This window comes from Podarcis cretensis (genome assembly GCF_951804945.1).
Source record: "Podarcis cretensis genome assembly, chromosome: 3".
Lineage (NCBI taxonomy): Eukaryota > Metazoa > Chordata > Lepidosauria > Squamata > Lacertidae > Podarcis > Podarcis cretensis.
This window is the reverse complement of record NC_137172.1, coordinates 65,484,389-65,503,990: the sequence shown is the minus strand read 5'-3', so window position 1 is coordinate 65,503,990 and position 19,602 is coordinate 65,484,389. Positions and strand designations below refer to the sequence as shown.

The following is a 19,602-nucleotide window of genomic DNA, read 5'->3' as shown; positions in this document are numbered from 1 at the left end:
TAACTGTAAGAAGATTGCTCTGTCACTGAAAGCATTTCTGTTTTTCTGATGGAAGGATCTCCTCTCTGTCCTCTGCTGTGCACTGCTCTGGAGCTGCTACCATGGCCTAACAGGTTACTCCAATATGTGTGTGACATTAACATTCAGATGAAGTCTCTAGTGCCTCATCCTCTGTGCTGTTTCTATAGGAGAGTTCAGTGCCGGTGTGTGTGTGTGGAGAAACAAAAGTCCATCTATGATAATCATACACAAACATGTTCCATTATGCTCCTTTCCCATAGGCACTGTTTCTGAACTGTACTTACCAATGTTTATTACTCACAGCTATTGTAAAGGGATGTAGACTTAGTATGCCGAAACTGTACATGCCAATAAACAACTGAACAAGCTATTGACAGACGTTATACTTTACTGCCTGTTTTTGTAGAAGTGTGCAAGGTCAAAGGATGTTAGGCGACAAGTTCTTACCTTTTTGTTCTCACTGTTGCATTTAGGTCCAACATATTCCATTTCCACCTGAGTTTCGATTTTTGGCAATCTGTATCCTGATTTCCAGCTCTTTCCCTCCATTGCTGGGAATTTAGTATTTACACATTTGCTTCCATATTGTTTTGTTAGAAATGTCCTTTTGCGCATGTTTGCATATATTGCTGAATCAGACTTCTATTTCTTTGCCAGGTGTGATCTTTAAAAAAGCCTGATGCCGTCAAAGCATAAACGATCCAGTGCTGCTTGCTATCGTTAGGAGTTTTATCTTCTAAATGCCTTTTGCCTGAATGGCTTTCCATTATCTCAGAACCAAAACAGAATGGTTGGTAACAACAAAGTTGCATTTGTTCATATTCTGTTAGGTTGACTGCTCATGAAAAAGGAATAGGGTTTTGTTATATTTATTCCAAACCAAGTCAACAAAGGCCTTCTGCCATAAACACACATTTACCAAGCAATGAAAAGCCATATTTGGTAAAACACACCTACTTGTACCTACTTTGTAACCATTTGTATAGCTGTTCAGAAAGCATAGAAGCTTTTTCTCATATGGCTAGCAGTGAAAAGTAAACAGGAAATCAAAGGTAAGGTATCTAAACTGTAAATTTCTCCAAAACCATTGGAAAAGTGAAGTGAGAACGTTTGTTTGAATGGCTGCAATCTGCTAAGCATGTTTACTGGGAAGTACATTTACCTCAGATCAATGGGATTCCTTCCAAGTAAACATTTATAAAAGTTGTATATTATGGCCAAATGATGTGGCTGAAGCTAATAGTATTTATCATGTCAAATAAATATCATGTCAAATAAGCTGGCAATTTTTAATGCATAAAGTCACACATTATGATAGTACACCTGAATGGCAGACCAGAATGGCAGATTAGTAAATTGCTAATCTGAGTGAAGGTTTTTCCCCACACACGGACACAGGACTTCTTATATGAATAATAACTAGCCAATATCACAGAAACAGACTTCTATGATTCTGCTTCATTCATGTTTGTGATTTACAACACTTTTATGGCTTTTGTTGAAGGAGTAAAAAAGTTTGCAGAACTAATATGGCACTGGCAAGAGCCAGCTCTACAGAAAACCACCTTTTTATCTTACATTTATCAAGAGCAGAGGTGAAATAATTCAACAAACTTCATGATTATTAAGGTTACATAGATAAAGTTTAGTTTATTACAATGGTATCCAAATACAGAGCAGCTTTGTTCATGGTGTGATGTGCCAGGATGAATAAAATGAAACAATACCAATCAATTTAGATTGCAAAAAAGAAATATCCCCCCCTTTCAAATGAGGTGAACACTATTTTGAAATGAATTTAGTTTATTAATATGTAAAAAAATAAATCTACAAGAGCAACAGTGCAAACATTTCAGGACTTGCATGGCACAAAAAAATGAAAGTGAGTACAATCAGAGTTATTATACAAAAGGCCCACTCCTTCTTGCAGCAGTGGTTGACGTGTACAGAACAATCAATAGAGTTAAAAACAGATTGCAGTTTAAGCTGGAAGTTGAACTACAGACAATTGGTTCTGTCCTGTATGGTCTTTCTATTTGAGGTGGTGAAGTTATCATTCCTTGTATCTGAAATTTAAAATGAAATAAAATTATAAGCTGCATATACTACTGAGCTATATAAAGAATTTAGTTGACATCTGTGCCTTATCTATATTATTAATGTATTATAGTTTAAGTCAGCATGCAGATCCAAACTTGGGTCTCCAGCTGTTTTTGGAGTACAGTTCCCATCATCCCTAACCACTGGTCCTGCTAGGGATGATGGGCATTGTAGTCCAAAAACAGCTGGAGACCCTAGTTTGGGAAATCCTGATCTAAGTAAGCACCAATACCAACAAAACAGAATACTCTGGCAATTTATTATTATTATTATTAAGCATTTACACCTATTTACACAGATTTATTCATCCCAACTAAACCCAATGGTCGTAATCAACAGCTAGTTACTTTCTTAATGCCCTTAATATCTATTATCTAAATCCTTGCTACCTTCTAGCTGCTGAGAATTATAGAATTTATGGTTACTAAAGTACTTTGCAAATCCCCAAGACCATTCATATACCAAATCAGTATATTCAGCCAAGATATATGTGAGCCCTTTTAAAGCGCCTTTTGCTTCAGTCTTCACACCATCTGTCAGGCAAGCAAGCAAGTCTTTCATTAATGATACATTTCTGTTTTGTCTGAACTGGGAAATGATAGTAAACAGCTTTCAAACAAATCAGGATATTAATCAGACTTCAACCACAGCTACATATCCGGCCTTGTTCTAATGCCATTAACCAATTGGAAGGAAATGGGAAACAATAGTTAATGGTAGACTTCGTGGTTTGTTCACTCACCCATGCAAAGAGAGGAGTGATGGAGCTGGGTGCACACTCAAATGGCTCATTCATATATTGCCTTATTAATCTCAGATATGATTGTCCAATATGTTCCACAGAAACTGAACTAGATGGTTTCATCAGGCAAGTCAGTTCTTACATTGTTAAAGGATGCATTGTGACTAGTGAGCTACAGCCCCTCCTTCATGATGATTTGTGGTGTGATTTAGCATGGTGGCACCTGCCCTTTGGAACTCAACTCCCTCCCACTGCATATCAGACAGGTGCCTTTATCCTGGTTGGTATCTGTTCTGGACATGAACCTTTTTTTTAGCTATTTGACCTAAGCCCCTAAATTAACAAATATTACCTCCCTAAAAAAAGCTCAACAACATTGACCTGAACCCCTAAAAAAAGGGAGGATCTTTCCTAAAAAAAGTTAAACAAGTTTGACCTGAATCCCCCCCCCCAAATGGGAGGATTTTCCCTTAAAAAAAGCTCAAGAACTTTGACCTGAACCCCAAGGAAAAGGGGTAGATCACTGCCAGGTTATAATCGTGTGAGTAGATCGTAGTCTCTTGGAAGTTGGACATCCCTGATATAGAGAACTGTTATATATATGTGCCATTTTATTGTAAATCACTTTGGCATTCCTCATGATAAATGATTCATAAATGAAATAAATAAGAATTAAAATATCTGATGCAATCCAATCACCCTTTCCAACTTACAACCACGACACATTAATAAAATATACAGATTAGCAGTAGTTCAAGCAGTTTTTTGGTTGTTGTTTTTAAGGATTACACTTACTGTCCACTCTGCATTGTCAGTCTTGGTACATCTTACATTCACTGGTAACCTAAGAACAAAGTCATTGTAGGAAAGGCCCTGTTCTTTGGACCATTTAAACTTGTTCATTGCATCCATGAAAGACAGGTTTTTGTATTGTTTTGGACTCTTGATAATGAATGGCCAAGTCCTGAATTAAAAGCAAAATGAAACAAAACTCACCATTATTACAATAATAGTACCAAATATTTAGAATGCTGCCTCTCTGAAAGAAAAAAATATTTTTATCTGCTGTGGTATTAATGTATTAATACCAGCAACAACAGAATGACTAATGCATCATTCTTGTTAATATTTATAATGAAAAGTTCCAATGAGCCAGCCATAATTGCAGGAAATGCATCCCTTAACCAGGAAACTTGAACCTGAGGCCCTGTCCAACCTATAGAAGAGGGAACTCTATAGAGCAGAGGTTTTCAACCTTTTTGAGTCCATGGCTCCCTTGACCAACTACATTCTTTCTGGGTCACCCCTGTGGGGCTCAGGAGCCCAGTTATATTACCCCTTGCCTGCAGAGCTGGCAGCCTCTCACTCTTTTTTGAACACCCTCCCTTGCAGAATGTTCCTTCAACTTCCTCTCCCCTCCCCTCTACTTGGGAGTCCTCTGGGCAGTCGCTGTTGCCACTCCTGGTCTCTGAGCTGCCCCCTGTCCCACAGGGGCCTGGGAAGAGGATGTCCCCAGCCTTGGTGGCCCAATGGAGACTGGCTAAAGGTGAATGTGAGGCTACCACCTAACCTTGGGAGGCAGCAGGTGCTGCTGGGCCTGCATGGTGGAAAGACTCCCTTTCAGCACTGGGCACTCAGCTCCCAGGTGGGCCTTGCATACAGCAAGAACAAGAAAGGCTCGTGCACCACCTGTCTGCCTGGCCGCCCACTTGCCTGTCCATTCCCAACAGCAAGGGCTGGTGGAGCAGCTGGCTGGGCTCCCTTGCCTGCTTGCATGTTTACTCTGAGGTCGCCTCAGCTCCTGGCAACCAGCACCCCCTAGCCAGCCCCAGAGGCACCAGGATCTTGCAGCCAGGGCTGCTGCAACAAACAGCTGCACAAGCCTTTGGGAGGCAGAGACATGAGAGAGCATGAGAAGAGGGAGCGAAGGAAAGAGGGACAGAGGCCAGTGTTGCTCGCGGCCCCCTGGCCATCCTTCAAGGCACCCCAGGGTGCCATGGCACACTGGTTGAAAACCACTGCTCTAGAGCATGCGGAGCATGGTGCATCTCGCCCACACCTCCAAATTTTAATACATTGATTATGTTAAGTATTACGTATCTTAAGGTCTGCCTTCTCTCCCATGAGGGATATAACAATGAGTGATATATCAAATGCAATATATAGTTTTGCACCTCCTCAGCCTATGAAACCACCTTGCTTACCTCACTGGTCTGTATATTTCTTTAACGCCAATAAACTGAAGTTGTTCCATTATGTCTGGGATACTTGCACATCGGGTAAGATTTATTCTTGGATAATACAGAAGGTAGGATAGGCACATTTCATTTCTGGTGCTAAGACCACCCTAAAAATGTGAACAAATCAACAATACACACTTCAAGATTTTTTTCAGATCTCTTGGTACCTTTGTTGAGGCTTTATCGAGAATGTTTCCTAAAATTACTCCTCTTCTTATCAATAATCATAAGAAAATGCAGATAATGTCCAAAGCAAGGGCAGCAAATAAAACTATAAACTGTATGAATGGCACCCAAGCCATTGTTTATTTGTTTGCTGACTGTGAAACTTTTATTCTTTTCTTACTGCAGCTGAAGTAAAACAGTAGATGGATTATTCATAACAGGTGCTGCCAGACGACTGCAAAAGGTTTTTTTAAAAAATAAAAAAATCTTTCTTCTAGAAGCCTTCCTGCTGTGCTGTTTTTTTCTGAACTAGGACTGTGTGTGCATGTTGACAGACAATTCGGTCCTAGAATCTAAGCTTCTCTGCTTGTTCCCAAACCTGACTACTACTGCCCTCTGGTGTTACCTTTGTATATCCATCATGGTTGCTGCTGCTGCCACTATGTACATAAAACACTAAAAGGATGGCAAGAAAAAGGGATAGCAGTTAAGGATATAGGACACAGGGCATGTGGCAAAGCCCACTGCCCAAATAACCTTGTTCTCTGTACCCTCAAAGTAAAAGGTGGATTTTGTAGCCCCAAACCCACAATAACAGAGCCTTAATATGGTACATACAAGGTAACCCAAAAGTATGCTAAAGGAAGGTTAATATCTTATTTGCTGTGTAACTGCCATACAAATGACCCACGGAGGTGAGACTTATGTCTCAATTATGTCCCAATGGCAATGAGATCATTGTAATATATAAAGCATTGTTCTTGAATATTTGATTGGGTCTATTATGGTACACTAAAATTATAGGCAGCAAAGAGGGCCAGATGCAATTTCTCTGGCATCAGAAGTAAATCAGCTTTATAAGTTTAATAGATCACCTGCAGCAAAGCTCTAGCAGCCTTGCAGCTATCTGCCAAGAGTACCTAAATGCCTCAAAACAACATTTCCTGCAACATTTTTATCTGAAGACATTTTCATTCTGCCATGTCATAAAGTTTCTTACCCAAGTCATATGTGATCGATTTAGGGTACTGTAATGACATTCAGTGACCAGATTATCTCCCTGAAACACAACATTTAAGGCAAACACTGTTACAAATAATAATGTTTAAGTCATTTTTTGGTGACCGTTTTAAAATATCTTAACAGTTTTGAGAAATTGAGTTTAAATATTTTGATTTTTTAAGATGTAGAGGGTAGGCTGAAATTTTATTTTGTGCCACATGGCATTTATATTTATCAGTAAAAGCATATGTAACAATTTGTTAAAAGGAACTGTAAAATACATTGTAACACAGATTCCAGTTTTCACTGTTTCTTAGAACCAAAATCTACAAGTAACACAATCACAAAAATCACCACCTTTTTCTGGATTTGTGGTCAAATAGCAGCAATGCATTTCACTGCTGAATTACAGCATTCTCTCTTAGCATAGTTTCTTTTCTTCAGTACCAAAACAGAAGCAGCAAAGACCATAGAAAGAAAGGTTTGTTGCTATGAATATTTGGGATTTGGTTAGGAAGGTAGTAGATCCACAGAGCCATCCCAGCCAGGGAGCAGCAGAGTAGAGTCAGGGTCATCTTACCCATGGGGGCCAGGTGCCAGGCTCTCAGGGGCGCCAGGCCGAGAGTCTGGGGCCTGAGAGTTGAGTCCGGGGAAGAGCCCGCCTGTCGGTCAGAGCGCCACGCAGGGCTCTTCTGCTGTGAGTGGCTCTGCGCCACCCATTCAGGGGCAACGAGCCAATGAGACACTGAGGTGGCCAGCTGGTTCCGCCCTCCTGCGTACCTGGGACTGGGCGACTGGGGAGGTGCCGGCCGGATCTTTGCACCCCGGCGCCGCATATGCTTAAGACAGCCCTGAGTGGAGTTGCAAATCTGTCTCACTGGATCATGGGCAGAAATGAATTATTTAAGCCAGGAGGTAGCAACGCTTTTAGTTTGTAACTTCACCAGCAGGTTCATGTAAAACTCTAGAAAGTAGTTGCCCCTAATGAAGAGAGAAAAGGCAAAATACTCTGCCCTGCTAAATTTAATTGTTCAGGGCCTCTTTAGTCTGCCAGAAAAGCAAGACCTGTGATACTAATCCCAGAAAGGACATTCATAGGTAAGAATAAAATATTTTTCCTCTGATCAAGGGCAAGTTGATGCATGCACCTTGCTTGCAAGCAATGTAGCAAAGTGGCATCTTTGGAAAAGAGTTCCTGAACAGCCAAGTTCAACTCTTCCCTGCAGACCCACACCAAGGTCTTCACAATAATCCTGAGAGACAGTAACTGACCCAGTGTCAGCCAGCGAGCTTCAGGTGTACTTTCTTGGGTATAGGTCCCATGGAACCCAACATAACTTACTTCTGTGTAAACATGGGAATGATTGGCCTGCTCAGCTGCACACTTTCTTGGGAGTATGGGTCATAAAACTCAAGGGAAGTTATATCTAAATAGACATGCAAGGGATTGTGTCAGTAACACAGCAGGCTGCGCCTTGGAACCAGTAAGTCTGCTACGTTCCTCTATATCAGGAACTGCAGCTGTGCAGGAAAAAACACCAGCTTCTATGGATCCTATGACTCAGGCACTACTTAAAATAAATCAATCCCTGGAAGCATTGACAAAGCTATCGACAGAGAATTCTAAAAAATTAACAGAGTTGACAACAAGGTTGGATGTGAATACAGCTAGTGTTACATCGAACACAGATTCTATAAATAGATTAATTCAGGAAAGTTCAGAAACACGAAAGATTGCAGAAAGTGCAAAAACAACGGCTGAAGAGACAAGGGAAAAATTTGGGCCTATTATTAAAAAAGTGAATGAGCATGATGCAGCCCTCTCCTTACTGGAACTTCAACGTAAAGAGAAGAATTTAAAATTTAGATTGGTGCCTGAAGGGGAAGGGGACAACCTTGTGAAATTTCTTACAGAGAACATCATAACTTTTTGGCAGGAGGAATGGGAGGAAGATGAGGAACTTGAGATAATATCAGCCTTTCGACTGGGTAGAAGGCAGGATAAAAAACCAAGGGACTGTCTAATTACATTGAGATCAAAAGAAGAAAGAGATAGAATATTGAATTTGCATTATCAAAAGGCATTGGTGATCCAAAATTGTCAGATACAGATTTTCAAGGACATTCCTAAATACATTTTAGAGGTGAGAACATATTACAAAAGCTTAGTAGACCTGCTGAAGAAAAACACTATACCATTCAGATGGGAGTTTCCACAAGGATTGTCCTTTAACTTCAAAGGAAGGAAGATTAAAATAAAAACAATTCAGGACAAAGAACAATTTCTGGAGAAGTACCTGGAGGATCTGCAGAAAGGAACTGTGGAGGAGAGGGAACCACCTGATATAGCAAATTTGTCATTTGGACTTTCACTACCACCATCGGAGGAAGAGCAGAAGCTTGGAGCAGTTGGAGGAACAGCTACCTAAATACAAAATGTCTCTGCAACTCCTTAGTTGGAACTGTAACGGTCTGAACCTTCCTCGGAAAAGACGACAGGTTTTTCACATTTTGAAGAAAGAACAATTAGACATAATATGTTTGCAAGAAACCCATATTGCCAGGATACATAGGAAATTACTGATAAATAAGAGACTTGGTCAAGAATTTATCTCATCAGACAAAGTAAAGAAAAGAGGTGTGGTGATCTATGCAAAGGAAAAGTTGGCTCCAAAATTGATATTTAAAGATGAACAAGGAAGATACCTGGCAATTGAAATACAAATTCAAGGAGAAAAGATATTAATTGTGGGAGTTTATGCCCCAAATGAAGGGAAGGCCGAATTCTTTAGGAAGTTGCATGAGACATTAGTTGACTTTTTAGACTATAAAATCTTAATGATGGGAGATATGAATGGAGTTGTCTCAACAAACATGGATAAAGCACAGAGACAAGTGATTTCAAAAGAAGGGAGACTACCAAAGATCTTTTTCGAAATGACTGAAACAATGGACTTGATTGATATTTGGAGAATAAAGAATCCTCTAGAGAGAGAGGGAACCTTCTTCTCTGAAGCAAAAATGACATGGACAAGAATAGACCAAATCTGGATTTCTAGTAGTCTGGCGCCAAGAACAAAAAAAGTAGAAATATGTCCAAAAACGTGCTCCGACCATAATGCGGTGAAGATGGAGATGAAACTAACAACAACTGGATCCTTTAGATGGAGAATGAATGACACCCTATTTAAGGATGAAGAGATCCACAAGAAGGCCCTTAAAACATTAAAAGATTACTTTGAGATCAACAGGAAAACAGATGTGGAAAAAAGAATAATTTGGGACGCAAGTAAAGCCGTGATGCGAGGTTTCCTAATTCAACAAAATTCTATTAAGAGGAAGCAACAAAATGAGAAGAAGGAAAAAATTTTAGAAAAAATAAAAGAAGGAGAGAAGAAGTTGAGGTCTAAACCAAAATCCCATGAGATTTTGAGAGAAATAAAGTTCTATCAGATGCAGTACATGGAGCTTATGAACCAACAAATAGAGTGGAAGATAAGGCAAATGAGACAAAGAACTTTTGAATCAGCGGATAAATGTGGGAAACTTCTGTCATGGCAATTGAAAAAAAGGCAGAAAATGAACACTGTAACAAGTTTAGAAATGGATGGAAAAATTATCCATAAACCCAATGAGATCAACAATTGTTTTCAAAGCTTTTTTAAGAAATTGTATGCACAAGGGCCAATCAACGAGCAAGAAATAGAAGAATTCATCAGAAAATACGGTTTACCAAAAATCTCAGAACAAAGTAAAAGGATCTTAAATGAGGAAATAACAGAACAAGAAATAGAGGGTGCCATTCAAAATATGAAATTGGGAAAATCACCAGGACCAGATGGCCTGACGGCCAAATACTACAAAATGTTGAAAGAATGGCTGACACAACCATTGAAGGAAGTTTGCAATGAAATTTTGAAGGGGAAAAAGGCACCTGAATCGTGGAAAGAGGCTTTCATCTCACTTATACCGAAAACAGAGACTGAGAAGAACCAGGTTAAAAACTACCGCCCTATATCTTTACTCAATGTGGATTACAAAATTTTTGCAGACATTTTGGCAAAAAGATTGAAAAGAGTTTTAGCAGAAGAGATTCATAAGGACCAAACAGGCTTTCTCCCAGGTAGACATATGTCAGACAATGTGAGAAACATTATAGATATTTTGGAGCTGCTGGATGTTGACATTAATAGGAAAGCAGTTTTGATTTTTGTGGATGCGGAGAAAGCCTTTGACAACATTTGTTGGACTTTTATGAAAAAGAATCTCCAAGGGATGGGGGTAGGCCAAGGTTTTGAAAACGGTATAGGTGCAATATATTCTCAACAAAAGGCCAAATTAATTGTAAATAATGTGGTAACAGAAGAAATACCTATAGAAAAAGGTACACGACAGGGTTGCCCAATATCCCCTTTGCTTTTTATATCAGTCCTGGAGGTATTGTTAAACATGATTAGAAAGGACCAGTTGGTTAAAGGAGTTCAGGTCGGAGTTAGACATTATAAATTAAGAGCATTTGCAGATGATCTAGTATTGACTTTGCAACAGCCAGATACTAGTACTAAAAGAGTATTAGAATTAATTGATATATTTGGTCGAGTAGCAGGTTTTAAATTGAATAGACAAAAAACGAAAGTGTTGGAAAAAAATTTAACAATGGAAGAAAGAGAGAGTTTTCAGAATGAAACAGGCTTGGAGATAACAAAAAGGGTAAAATACCTGGGGGTAAACTTAACATCCAAGAATGTGAACTTATTTAAGGACAATTATGAAAAATGTTGGTCAGAAGTTAAAAAAGATCTGGAAATATGGTCAAGGCTGAAACTTTCCTTGCTAGGCCGAATCGCTACTATTAAGATGAATGTACTGCCTAGAATGTTGTTTTTATTCCAGACGTTGCAGATTGTGGACAAGATGGAATGCTTCAAGAAGTGGCAGAAAGATATATCAAAATTTGTCTGGCAGGGCAAAAAGCCCAGAATTAAATTTAAGATTTTAACTGACGCAAAGGATAGAGGGGGGTTTGCCCTGCCGGACTTAAGACTTTATTATGAATCAGCAGCTTTCTGCTGGTTGAAACACTGGCTACTTCTTGAGAACACTGACATTTTGGATCTGGAAGGGTACGATAATAGTTTTGGTTGGCATGCATACTTATGGTACGACAAGGTAAAGGTGTATAAAAGCTTTAAAAACCATATTGTAAGGAAAGCATTGTATAACGTTTGGATTAGATACAAAGATTTGTTGGAAAGTAAAACCCCTAGGTGGGTGTCACCAATGGAAGCTAGGGAAGTAAAAAAGCTTAATATGGATTCTAAATGGCCAAAATATCATGAGATTTTAGAATACGATGGTGAAAGGGTGAAACTTCAGAGTTATGAGAAACTAAAGCCTAAGGTCCGAGATTGGTTGCATTACCATCAAATAAATGAGACGTTTAAACAGGACAGGAAAATAGGATTTCAGAAAGAGAAGTCAAAATTAGAAACAGAATTGTTGGAACCCAATACTAAGAACTTATCAAAAATGTATAACTTGCTGCTAAAATGGAATACACAGGATGAAACGGTGAAATCAGCTATGATTAAATGGGCACAAGATATCGGTCATGATATTATGTTTGCTGACTGGGAACAGTTATGGACCACCGGTATTAAATTTACTGCATGTAATGCATTAAGAGAAAATATTATGAAAATGATCTACCGGTGGTACATGACCCCAGTCAAGCTTGCAAAAATTTATCATTTGCCTAATAATAAGTGTTGGAAATGTAATGAGACTGAAGGCACTTTCTACCACCTTTGGTGGACCTGCCCAAAGGTTAAAGCTTTCTGGGAAATGATCTATAATGAAATTAAGAAGGTCCTTAAGTGGACTTTTCCTAAGAAACCAGAGGCTTTCCTCTTGGGCATGGTGGGCCAAGCGGTGTCAAGGAAGGATAGGACTTTCTTTATGTATGCCACTACAGCAGCAAGAATTCTACTGGCAAAGTATTGGAAGACGCAAGAACTACCTACTCTGGAAGAATGGCAAACAAAGGTGATTGACTTTATGGGACTGGCCGAGATGACGGGCAGAATCCGGGACCAGGGGAAAGAGACAATGGAAGAGGACTGGAAGAACTTCAAAATATATCTTAAAAATAATTGTAAAATTGAGGAATGTTAGGATGTCAGGGGGTAAGAAGTAAAGAATTGCAGCAGTAAACAAAAAAACTTAAGAAACTTTTACGAAAGGGAACTAAGACAATGGACTTAAGGGTTGCTAAAGAATTATTAAACAAGGATGCAGGGATGGGGAGGTATGGGGAAGTCAAAGAAAGAAGGGTAAGAACCGATGAGTATGATGTGATACTGTTTTATATTGTTCTTTATTATATTTGTGGAAATTAATAAAAATTATTATAAAAAAAAAAAAAGTCTGCTACGTTCCTGCAATCTGACTGGGGGCAAACGAGGCACAACTGGGTTAGGGATAGGGATGAGTTGCGCCTCTCATCTAGATGGATTCTGTTCTCAGTGGCATCCAATGAATGATATATACATTACTGTGGAAGCACATCATGGGCTGAGAAAGATAGAAACTGGGACATCAAATGCATATGTTAAGTGGGCCTGTGAGGCATATGTGGCTGAGAGCTCATTTGAATGTACTTGCATACAGCCAGTCCAGTCACCACCACACAAGGATTAAACATTTTGTAGGTCACTGCAGATACTTCTAAATATTCATTTGCAATAGTGTGGGAAAAGATTAATACTGCGAGGAGTGGTAGTAGCAGAACAAAACAGCTGCCCAAAGCAGGCAGATAACTTTTGGAGGATTATAAAGTGGCCAGCACATGCCCAGTGGTCATGTTTATGAATCTTAATACTGTTATTATTGGGGACAATAATGACAACACTTCTCAATCAATGACACTAGGGTCATCTATATGCCACTGCATGCATCTCTCTCTCTCTCTTGATATCTCTTTTGTTATTTAGTAGTCTATTTGGGAGCTTAGAAGCAAGTTGACTATTTGAAGTAATATTTGATCTCCCCACAATAAGAAAGTTGCTACAGGCAGCAAATTTTCCATGTCTGCAAATGCATAACAGTATTTGTCATGACTAGCCATCCTCAGAGCCCTGAGGTCTATCAGACAGGCTGCAACTGACAAATGCTGACAGATTTATATGGTGAGGAGCCTTTCAGTCTCAAGTTTCTGCAACTAATATTTAACTCTTATGGCAACCCAAAGTTCTTATCAGTAACAAAAACAGCAACAGCCCAAAGGAAAAGCTTATCTTAAACAGAACATCAGTTTAGAATGAAAGGCTGTGAACAGAGAATTAGGAATTAAAAAAAACCAAGACCTCAAAAATGATTCATGCAAGTAAACATTAGGTTCATTGGAATATGAAGTAATAACTTTTACTGATAAGCCACAGCACAAGACGTGCAAATATATGTAATTGTAGCCTAATTACCCTTCTTTAACAAGACATGCTGATTTGGGGTGGGGCCATGACTGGGGAGAGAAGTGAGGAGGAGGGGGGCTTAACCTGTCATTTCTCTACTCCAAATGGAAGCTTCTCTTTCCCTTCCCCCATCCCTGCATGGAACAAAATGTGTGTTTTGCAATGGCAAACATGAACTTTTGGTCCATGCTGTTGAGGAGGAAAAATGGGGGACAGCTCAGCTTGGGGAAATGGCAAAAGTATTATTAAATGAAAGAAGCACTGATTCCTACTGGCAAGATGGTCCTTTCTTCTTTCAGATACTGAAACTCCTGGAAGTTGAAGTCAAACTCATCATCATAGGCCAGAAGTTCCTGCTCGTCACCCTTGCGGAAATGACGCATCCTTATACCTCTACCAGCAAGGTGTGCATGGAGGAGCACTGCAAACACATTAATTCCACTTGGCCTCTCAGCATCCAGGGCCTGAAAAGGACCAGTGAAACTTATCAGATTACCACAGAGGGTGAGAGGACATTCAGTATTAGAAGAGCATATAGACTGCATTGTAATATGCTTACAAAAGCCATTATCCCCTTACCACACACACACACACACTGTAGACAGAATGTTAAAATAATTCCTGCACACATAAGAATTTATTCCTTTTCAAAATAATAATTTTAAGGCAGAGACAGTCCTACAAAAGGGAAAAAGAAAGAATGCTTTAAAAAACCTCACAGCAGAAACCATGGAAGCATGGGTAGATTTACAGAGCAGTAATTCAAGTTGTCAGCTTAGTCACTGTCCTATGATGGCTGACCAGCAGAACAGACTTTCGAGCTGCTTTTGCTTTCCTTAAAACACTCAGACGTTTGCAAGGTGGAGGGGGAGTTTTGGGAGCTAGAAAATTAAGCAAACTCAGTCTTTAATCACCTCAACTATTCCTGCTTTGTAAGTTCTCACATCCCATCTCCTCAACAGCCCTTCCAGAACAGTCTATTCCCTTCCTCCATGAGTTTCCAAACACAATATTATTCAGTATTTTAAATTGTTCGTTCATTGTTTTGCATATGTGCCATTTATTCAAAGTGGAACTCTCTTCCCCAAGAAAACAGCAAAGCACTGTCAATATTTTGAATAGAATATATTTGCCCAGCTGCCAGAAAACTGGTAACAAAGCTCTACAGAATGAAAGTCAGAGTTATTAACTGTAGGTCAGTTTTAAAGCACATTCTTTAAGATCAGCAGGAGAAGAAAAATAAAGATCAAGTATTTCTTTCACTATTTCCTGTTCTATTTTCATTTGATTTCATTTAACAACTTGCATGCTGCTGTCAGGGATCCAAAGGAATGGTATATGTGCCCTAGAGTTAACTTGGATTCAGGAGTTTGACTTTTTGCTTCCTCTTACAACTGTTGAAGAGACAGGTTAATTTTAATTACAGTGCAAAGGGTTTTTCAGCAGAGAAAAATGAAGTTAAAAAGCTGAGCTACACGTGCAGTTCTGTCTCATGTGCACACAAACAATCTTTTGATCCGGGACCTACTGTACTGCAAATGTCTGTATAGTAATGACTGTATCAGTAGCCACTAGTTCCTTCAGAAGAAAGCAATTCAAATGTGCTATTTTCAGATAATGCAAAGAATCACAATGAATTGTGCAAGGCAGGAGACATACTTCCTCTAGGCATTCCAAAGTGCAGTGACCCTCTGATGTGAATTCTGGCATGCCTGGTGGGATGTTGTGGAAGAGGCTGACCCAGAGACCTGCTTCAATAACTCCAGCATCGTAGCTCCTTAAATCTGGGGTATAAAATAGCCTCAGCCCAGAGTTATCTATCATTCCTGAGAACAAAAGAGCGATTGTCAGAAGCAGCCATAAATCAACATAAAGTATCCTATCGTTTTTTTTTAAAGTCGCTTTGGGACCCACTTGTCAAGTTTATGCAAGAAAGTAATGCAAGGGAGAACCTGTGCTTAACCGGTCAAAGGGGGTCACAAAACTGGGAAAGCTGTAAATAAGGTATTGTCACAAGAAAGTGGCTAATTAGAGCAGGCTGACTTCTGTACTTTTCTGACCTGAACAACAAAAAAAAATGTACGCATCTGTGTTCCTTGTAAGGCCTTTCCAAATAGCCACTCTAGCACAATAAACACATAGTTATCACTCTGTTGTTGTGGGGTATTATCTAAGTGTCTCTCTATACCACCCGCACCAAGGAAGCACATCTGAACCGACAAGCACTTAAGATGCAGTATTCATCAAGGGGGTGGAGGAATGGATCCTTCTGTAATGATCTGGAGTTCTGTCAGGGATATTTATTTGATAGTATTTGGTAAGGCTGATCATGAGCAGCTCTTTTCTGTCCCATGTTCTCTCCATTTTGTGATGTTTTTTAAATTTTATTTATTCCTTCTTATATATAAAACATATATATAACAGCACATATAACAGCGGTGGACAAAGGTAAGTCAGGACCTTGGGGTGATTTCTGGCAGATCAGCAAAACTTTTTGAATCCCAATTGTTTAACAATAGCAACACTAACATACTTTAAAAAAAAAAAAAAAAAAAAGATAGCTTGCCAAAACAAATATTTTCTTTCCTGAGTGGAGGAATCAGGACTTGATTGGTATGTAAAAGGATTGTAAGAACAGTTCTGGTCCTAAAAAGAAATTATTTGGCTGAACATGTTTAATTTAATGATAATAATGTGCCAATTAAGGCATCCTGGTCCTAAATTCTAAGCGTACAGAAGTTTGCCTGTGCCATCATTTTGATCTGAGTCTAGTTTGGGAATCTTAAAATTATGCTTAAATAAATGTAGATCCATCATGAGTGAAGTTTACCTTTTCCCTGATACATAGGACCATAAGTGAGGGGTTTTGTTTTCTGTTAAGCTATTGTTAGGTGGCGCTGTGGGTTAAAGCCTCAGCGCCTAGGACTTGCCGATCAAAAGGTCGGTGGTTCGAATCCCTGCGGCGGGGTGCGCTCCCGCTGCTCAGTCCCAGCGCCTGCCAACCTAGCAGTTCGAAAGCACCTCCGGGTGCAAGTAGATAAATAGGGACCGCTTACCAGCAGGAAGGTAAACGGCGTTTCCGTGTGCGGCTCTGGCTCGCCAGAGCAGCGATGTCACGCTGGCCACGTGACCCGGAAGTGTCTCCGGACAGCGCTGGCCCCTGGCCTCTTAAGTGAGATGGGCGCACAACCCCAGAGTCTGTCAAGACTGGCCCGTATGGGCAGGGGTACCTTTACCTTTACCTTATTGTTTAATTTGCTATACTCAGTAAAAGTTAGGACTGGAGCCCAGGTCCCACTTCTTTCAATATTAACAGCCTTTGATGAACTATATCTATAAAAGGGGGGGGCTGTCCAATACAATTGTGATTTTAAAGGAATAACAAAATTAACAAATCAGCAACGCTAGGAGACAGAAGCAATCATTTTGTCTATGGTGAGCTGATTTCAACAAATCTCTGCAGTGTTTTTCCACTTTCGTAATATGACAGGACAGACAGTAAAGTGTAGTTGGCTATCAGCATCACTGCATGTCTTATCACAGTTTGTCTTATGAAATATCTTATCTTTTCTGGTTCAGACAACCCTTTCTCATTATTATGAATCTTTTAAAATCTAAGACTTTAAAGTTTTTAAGTGGCTAATTGTTGTTTGGATTTTTCTTGTCTTTTAACATGCTACGAGCTGTTTTGAGTGGAGCTAATCTCTCACAGCCACTGTGCAAGAGAGTCAGCCAGACAGCCAGTCTCGGAGTAAATCCCAAGTCCCTCCCTCCTCAGTCAAGTAGCTCCTCGTAGTATCAAGATAGTATCTGCAAGGTCCTTGTTACCCTAGACGGACAGGTCAAGTTGGAAGTATGGAAAACCCAGTTGCACAACACACCCAGACAGGTGAGGAAGCATTTGTTTTGGAAAGGAAAATTACTCAGCACATGCTCAGAGGCAGTCAGCCTATGTGCCAGAATTTCTGTAAATCAACATTTACAAAAACTGATGGAAGCTTCCAAACTTGGCTATACATCACCCAGAGGCTGCCTTGTTTGGGTGACTGATGCAATAAATAAACAATTGTATTATTTTCCCCCCCCCCCACACACACAATATGTTGATAACTAAAACAGTACAGCTTCAAAATTTCATTCAAATGTTGATCTGTAAAAAGTCAAAATGACTTTGATGCCATGCAAAAATATTACCACCCATCACATCTTTAAGAGATTCAGAACTAAAAGATGTGCATGTTTCCCCATTTTTTGTGTGAAAAAGTTTATCCTTTTGAAATTCAGATTAAGTTGTGCAGTGCAAAAAGAAGAGCTGCAATTTCACATAAATACTGTACCTGGAAGTACAGCATATACTTTGTACTGAATGTCAACCTGTGCTTCCATGTACAGTATTTCAAACATTGCGTTCTCCACGTGAATATGGGCAAGAGCTAGGACAAGCCCAGGATGTTCATAAAGAAGATTATCATCAGCACTGACACTTAAAGAAAAAGTGGGATTTCATTCCCTGTTAGCTGTTTCATTTTCTGGGATGAGCAGGCTAGGAAGCCAATGCATTTGGCATATTTTACTAATTTAGAAAGTTAAAAAGTAGTTAAGAAACATACCCTCCATGTATGATGGGTTGTCATAATGAACTTCCATAAGCACATACTGAGGATCTGATGCTGTCCCGATAGATAAGCCAACATGAGGAGGATATGTAAAGCCCTAGAATTTGAAACATGCAAACACAATTAACCAGGTTCTACCAAAAGTTCTAATAATTTAGTTTGGAACGTATTTCAACCTCATATGTCAACTAGAGAAAATGGCAGATCCCTTAGGACTGACATTTACCAGAAATTGCTGATACTAAATATATCTATGTCTGCATGCAAACATGCAGTAATTTGGGGGTTTTGTGTACCTTTTGTGTATACCGGTATTTCGTATTTTTTTACTATACATACATTTGCTCCCATCATTCTACCAAAGAGGAAAACTGGTACTGATACTTGGGCCTTGTTTACCTCCTTTCCTTATCTGTTGTTGGCCAAAGTGTAATGAAGGTATATCACTATCAGACACTATAGGAACAAGCTTAGGATCAGTGTACTGTATGGTTGGACAGTGTTCTCGAAGCTACAAACATGAGTCTGACCAAACTGCGGGAGACAGTGGAAGAAAGGAGTGCCTGGCGTGCTCTGGTCCATGGGGTCATGAAGAGTTGGACACGATTAAACGACTAAACAACAACAACTGTATTCCAAATTCATAGATTTATAGCCTGCCTTTCAATGCATACAAAGATTTCAATGCATTTTAAAGAACAATGTAATTTTTAATTTTTAAAAAACAACCAACAGCTAAAATTCTTCAAGCACATCACATTAATCAATCAAAAAATGCAGACTACGGTAAAAACACTTGTCAGTTTTCCTAAAAACACCAGCAATGATCAAGGCACATATATTCCACTAAGGAGAGAGCTCCAATTGAGAAGGCCCTGTCCTTGCTCTCTGCTAATCTAACTACTTACTGGTAGACAAGAAAGGAGGACCTCAGAGCCTGATCCAAATGTTCAGGCACCTTGAATTGAGTTGCCTAGAAAAGACTAGGCAGCCAATGTAACCAAAACATAATAAGTTTGATATGATCTGAACAGCTAGCTGCCCCAAGCCTATAAGCTTCTGCACCATATGCAGTTTCTGAACTATCTTCAAGGACAGCTCATGTACAGCATAATACAGTAATCTAGCCTGAGCATAACCAAAGTATTTGTTGTTGAGAATAAGTGAGCTTTCTCTAGATAGGGGTGCAGCTGCTGAACCAACGTAAGATGGCAAAATGCTGCTCTGCCCACACAGATGTTACCTGT

The 19,602-nt window shown here is 39.5% G+C and overlaps 1 protein-coding gene across 1 annotated transcript in view; it reads right to left on the bottom strand.

Moving 5' to 3' along the window:
- Positions 1-1,806: 1,806 nt before the first annotated feature.
- Positions 1,807-19,602, bottom strand: part of MOXD1 (monooxygenase DBH like 1) — a 40,693-nt gene continuing 22,897 nt past the window's right edge. The window contains exons 6-12 of the mRNA XM_079970670.1: positions 18,350-18,452; positions 15,399-15,565; positions 14,012-14,203; positions 6,269-6,328; positions 5,068-5,210; positions 3,659-3,827; positions 1,807-2,087 (exon numbers count right to left, since the gene is read on the bottom strand). Coding sequence (XP_079826796.1) covers positions 1,923-2,087; positions 3,659-3,827; positions 5,068-5,210; positions 6,269-6,328; positions 14,012-14,203; positions 15,399-15,565; positions 18,350-18,452 — 999 coding nt within the window. The 3' untranslated portion in view covers positions 1,807-1,922. The remainder of the gene's footprint in view (positions 2,088-3,658; positions 3,828-5,067; positions 5,211-6,268; positions 6,329-14,011; positions 14,204-15,398; positions 15,566-18,349; positions 18,453-19,602) is intronic.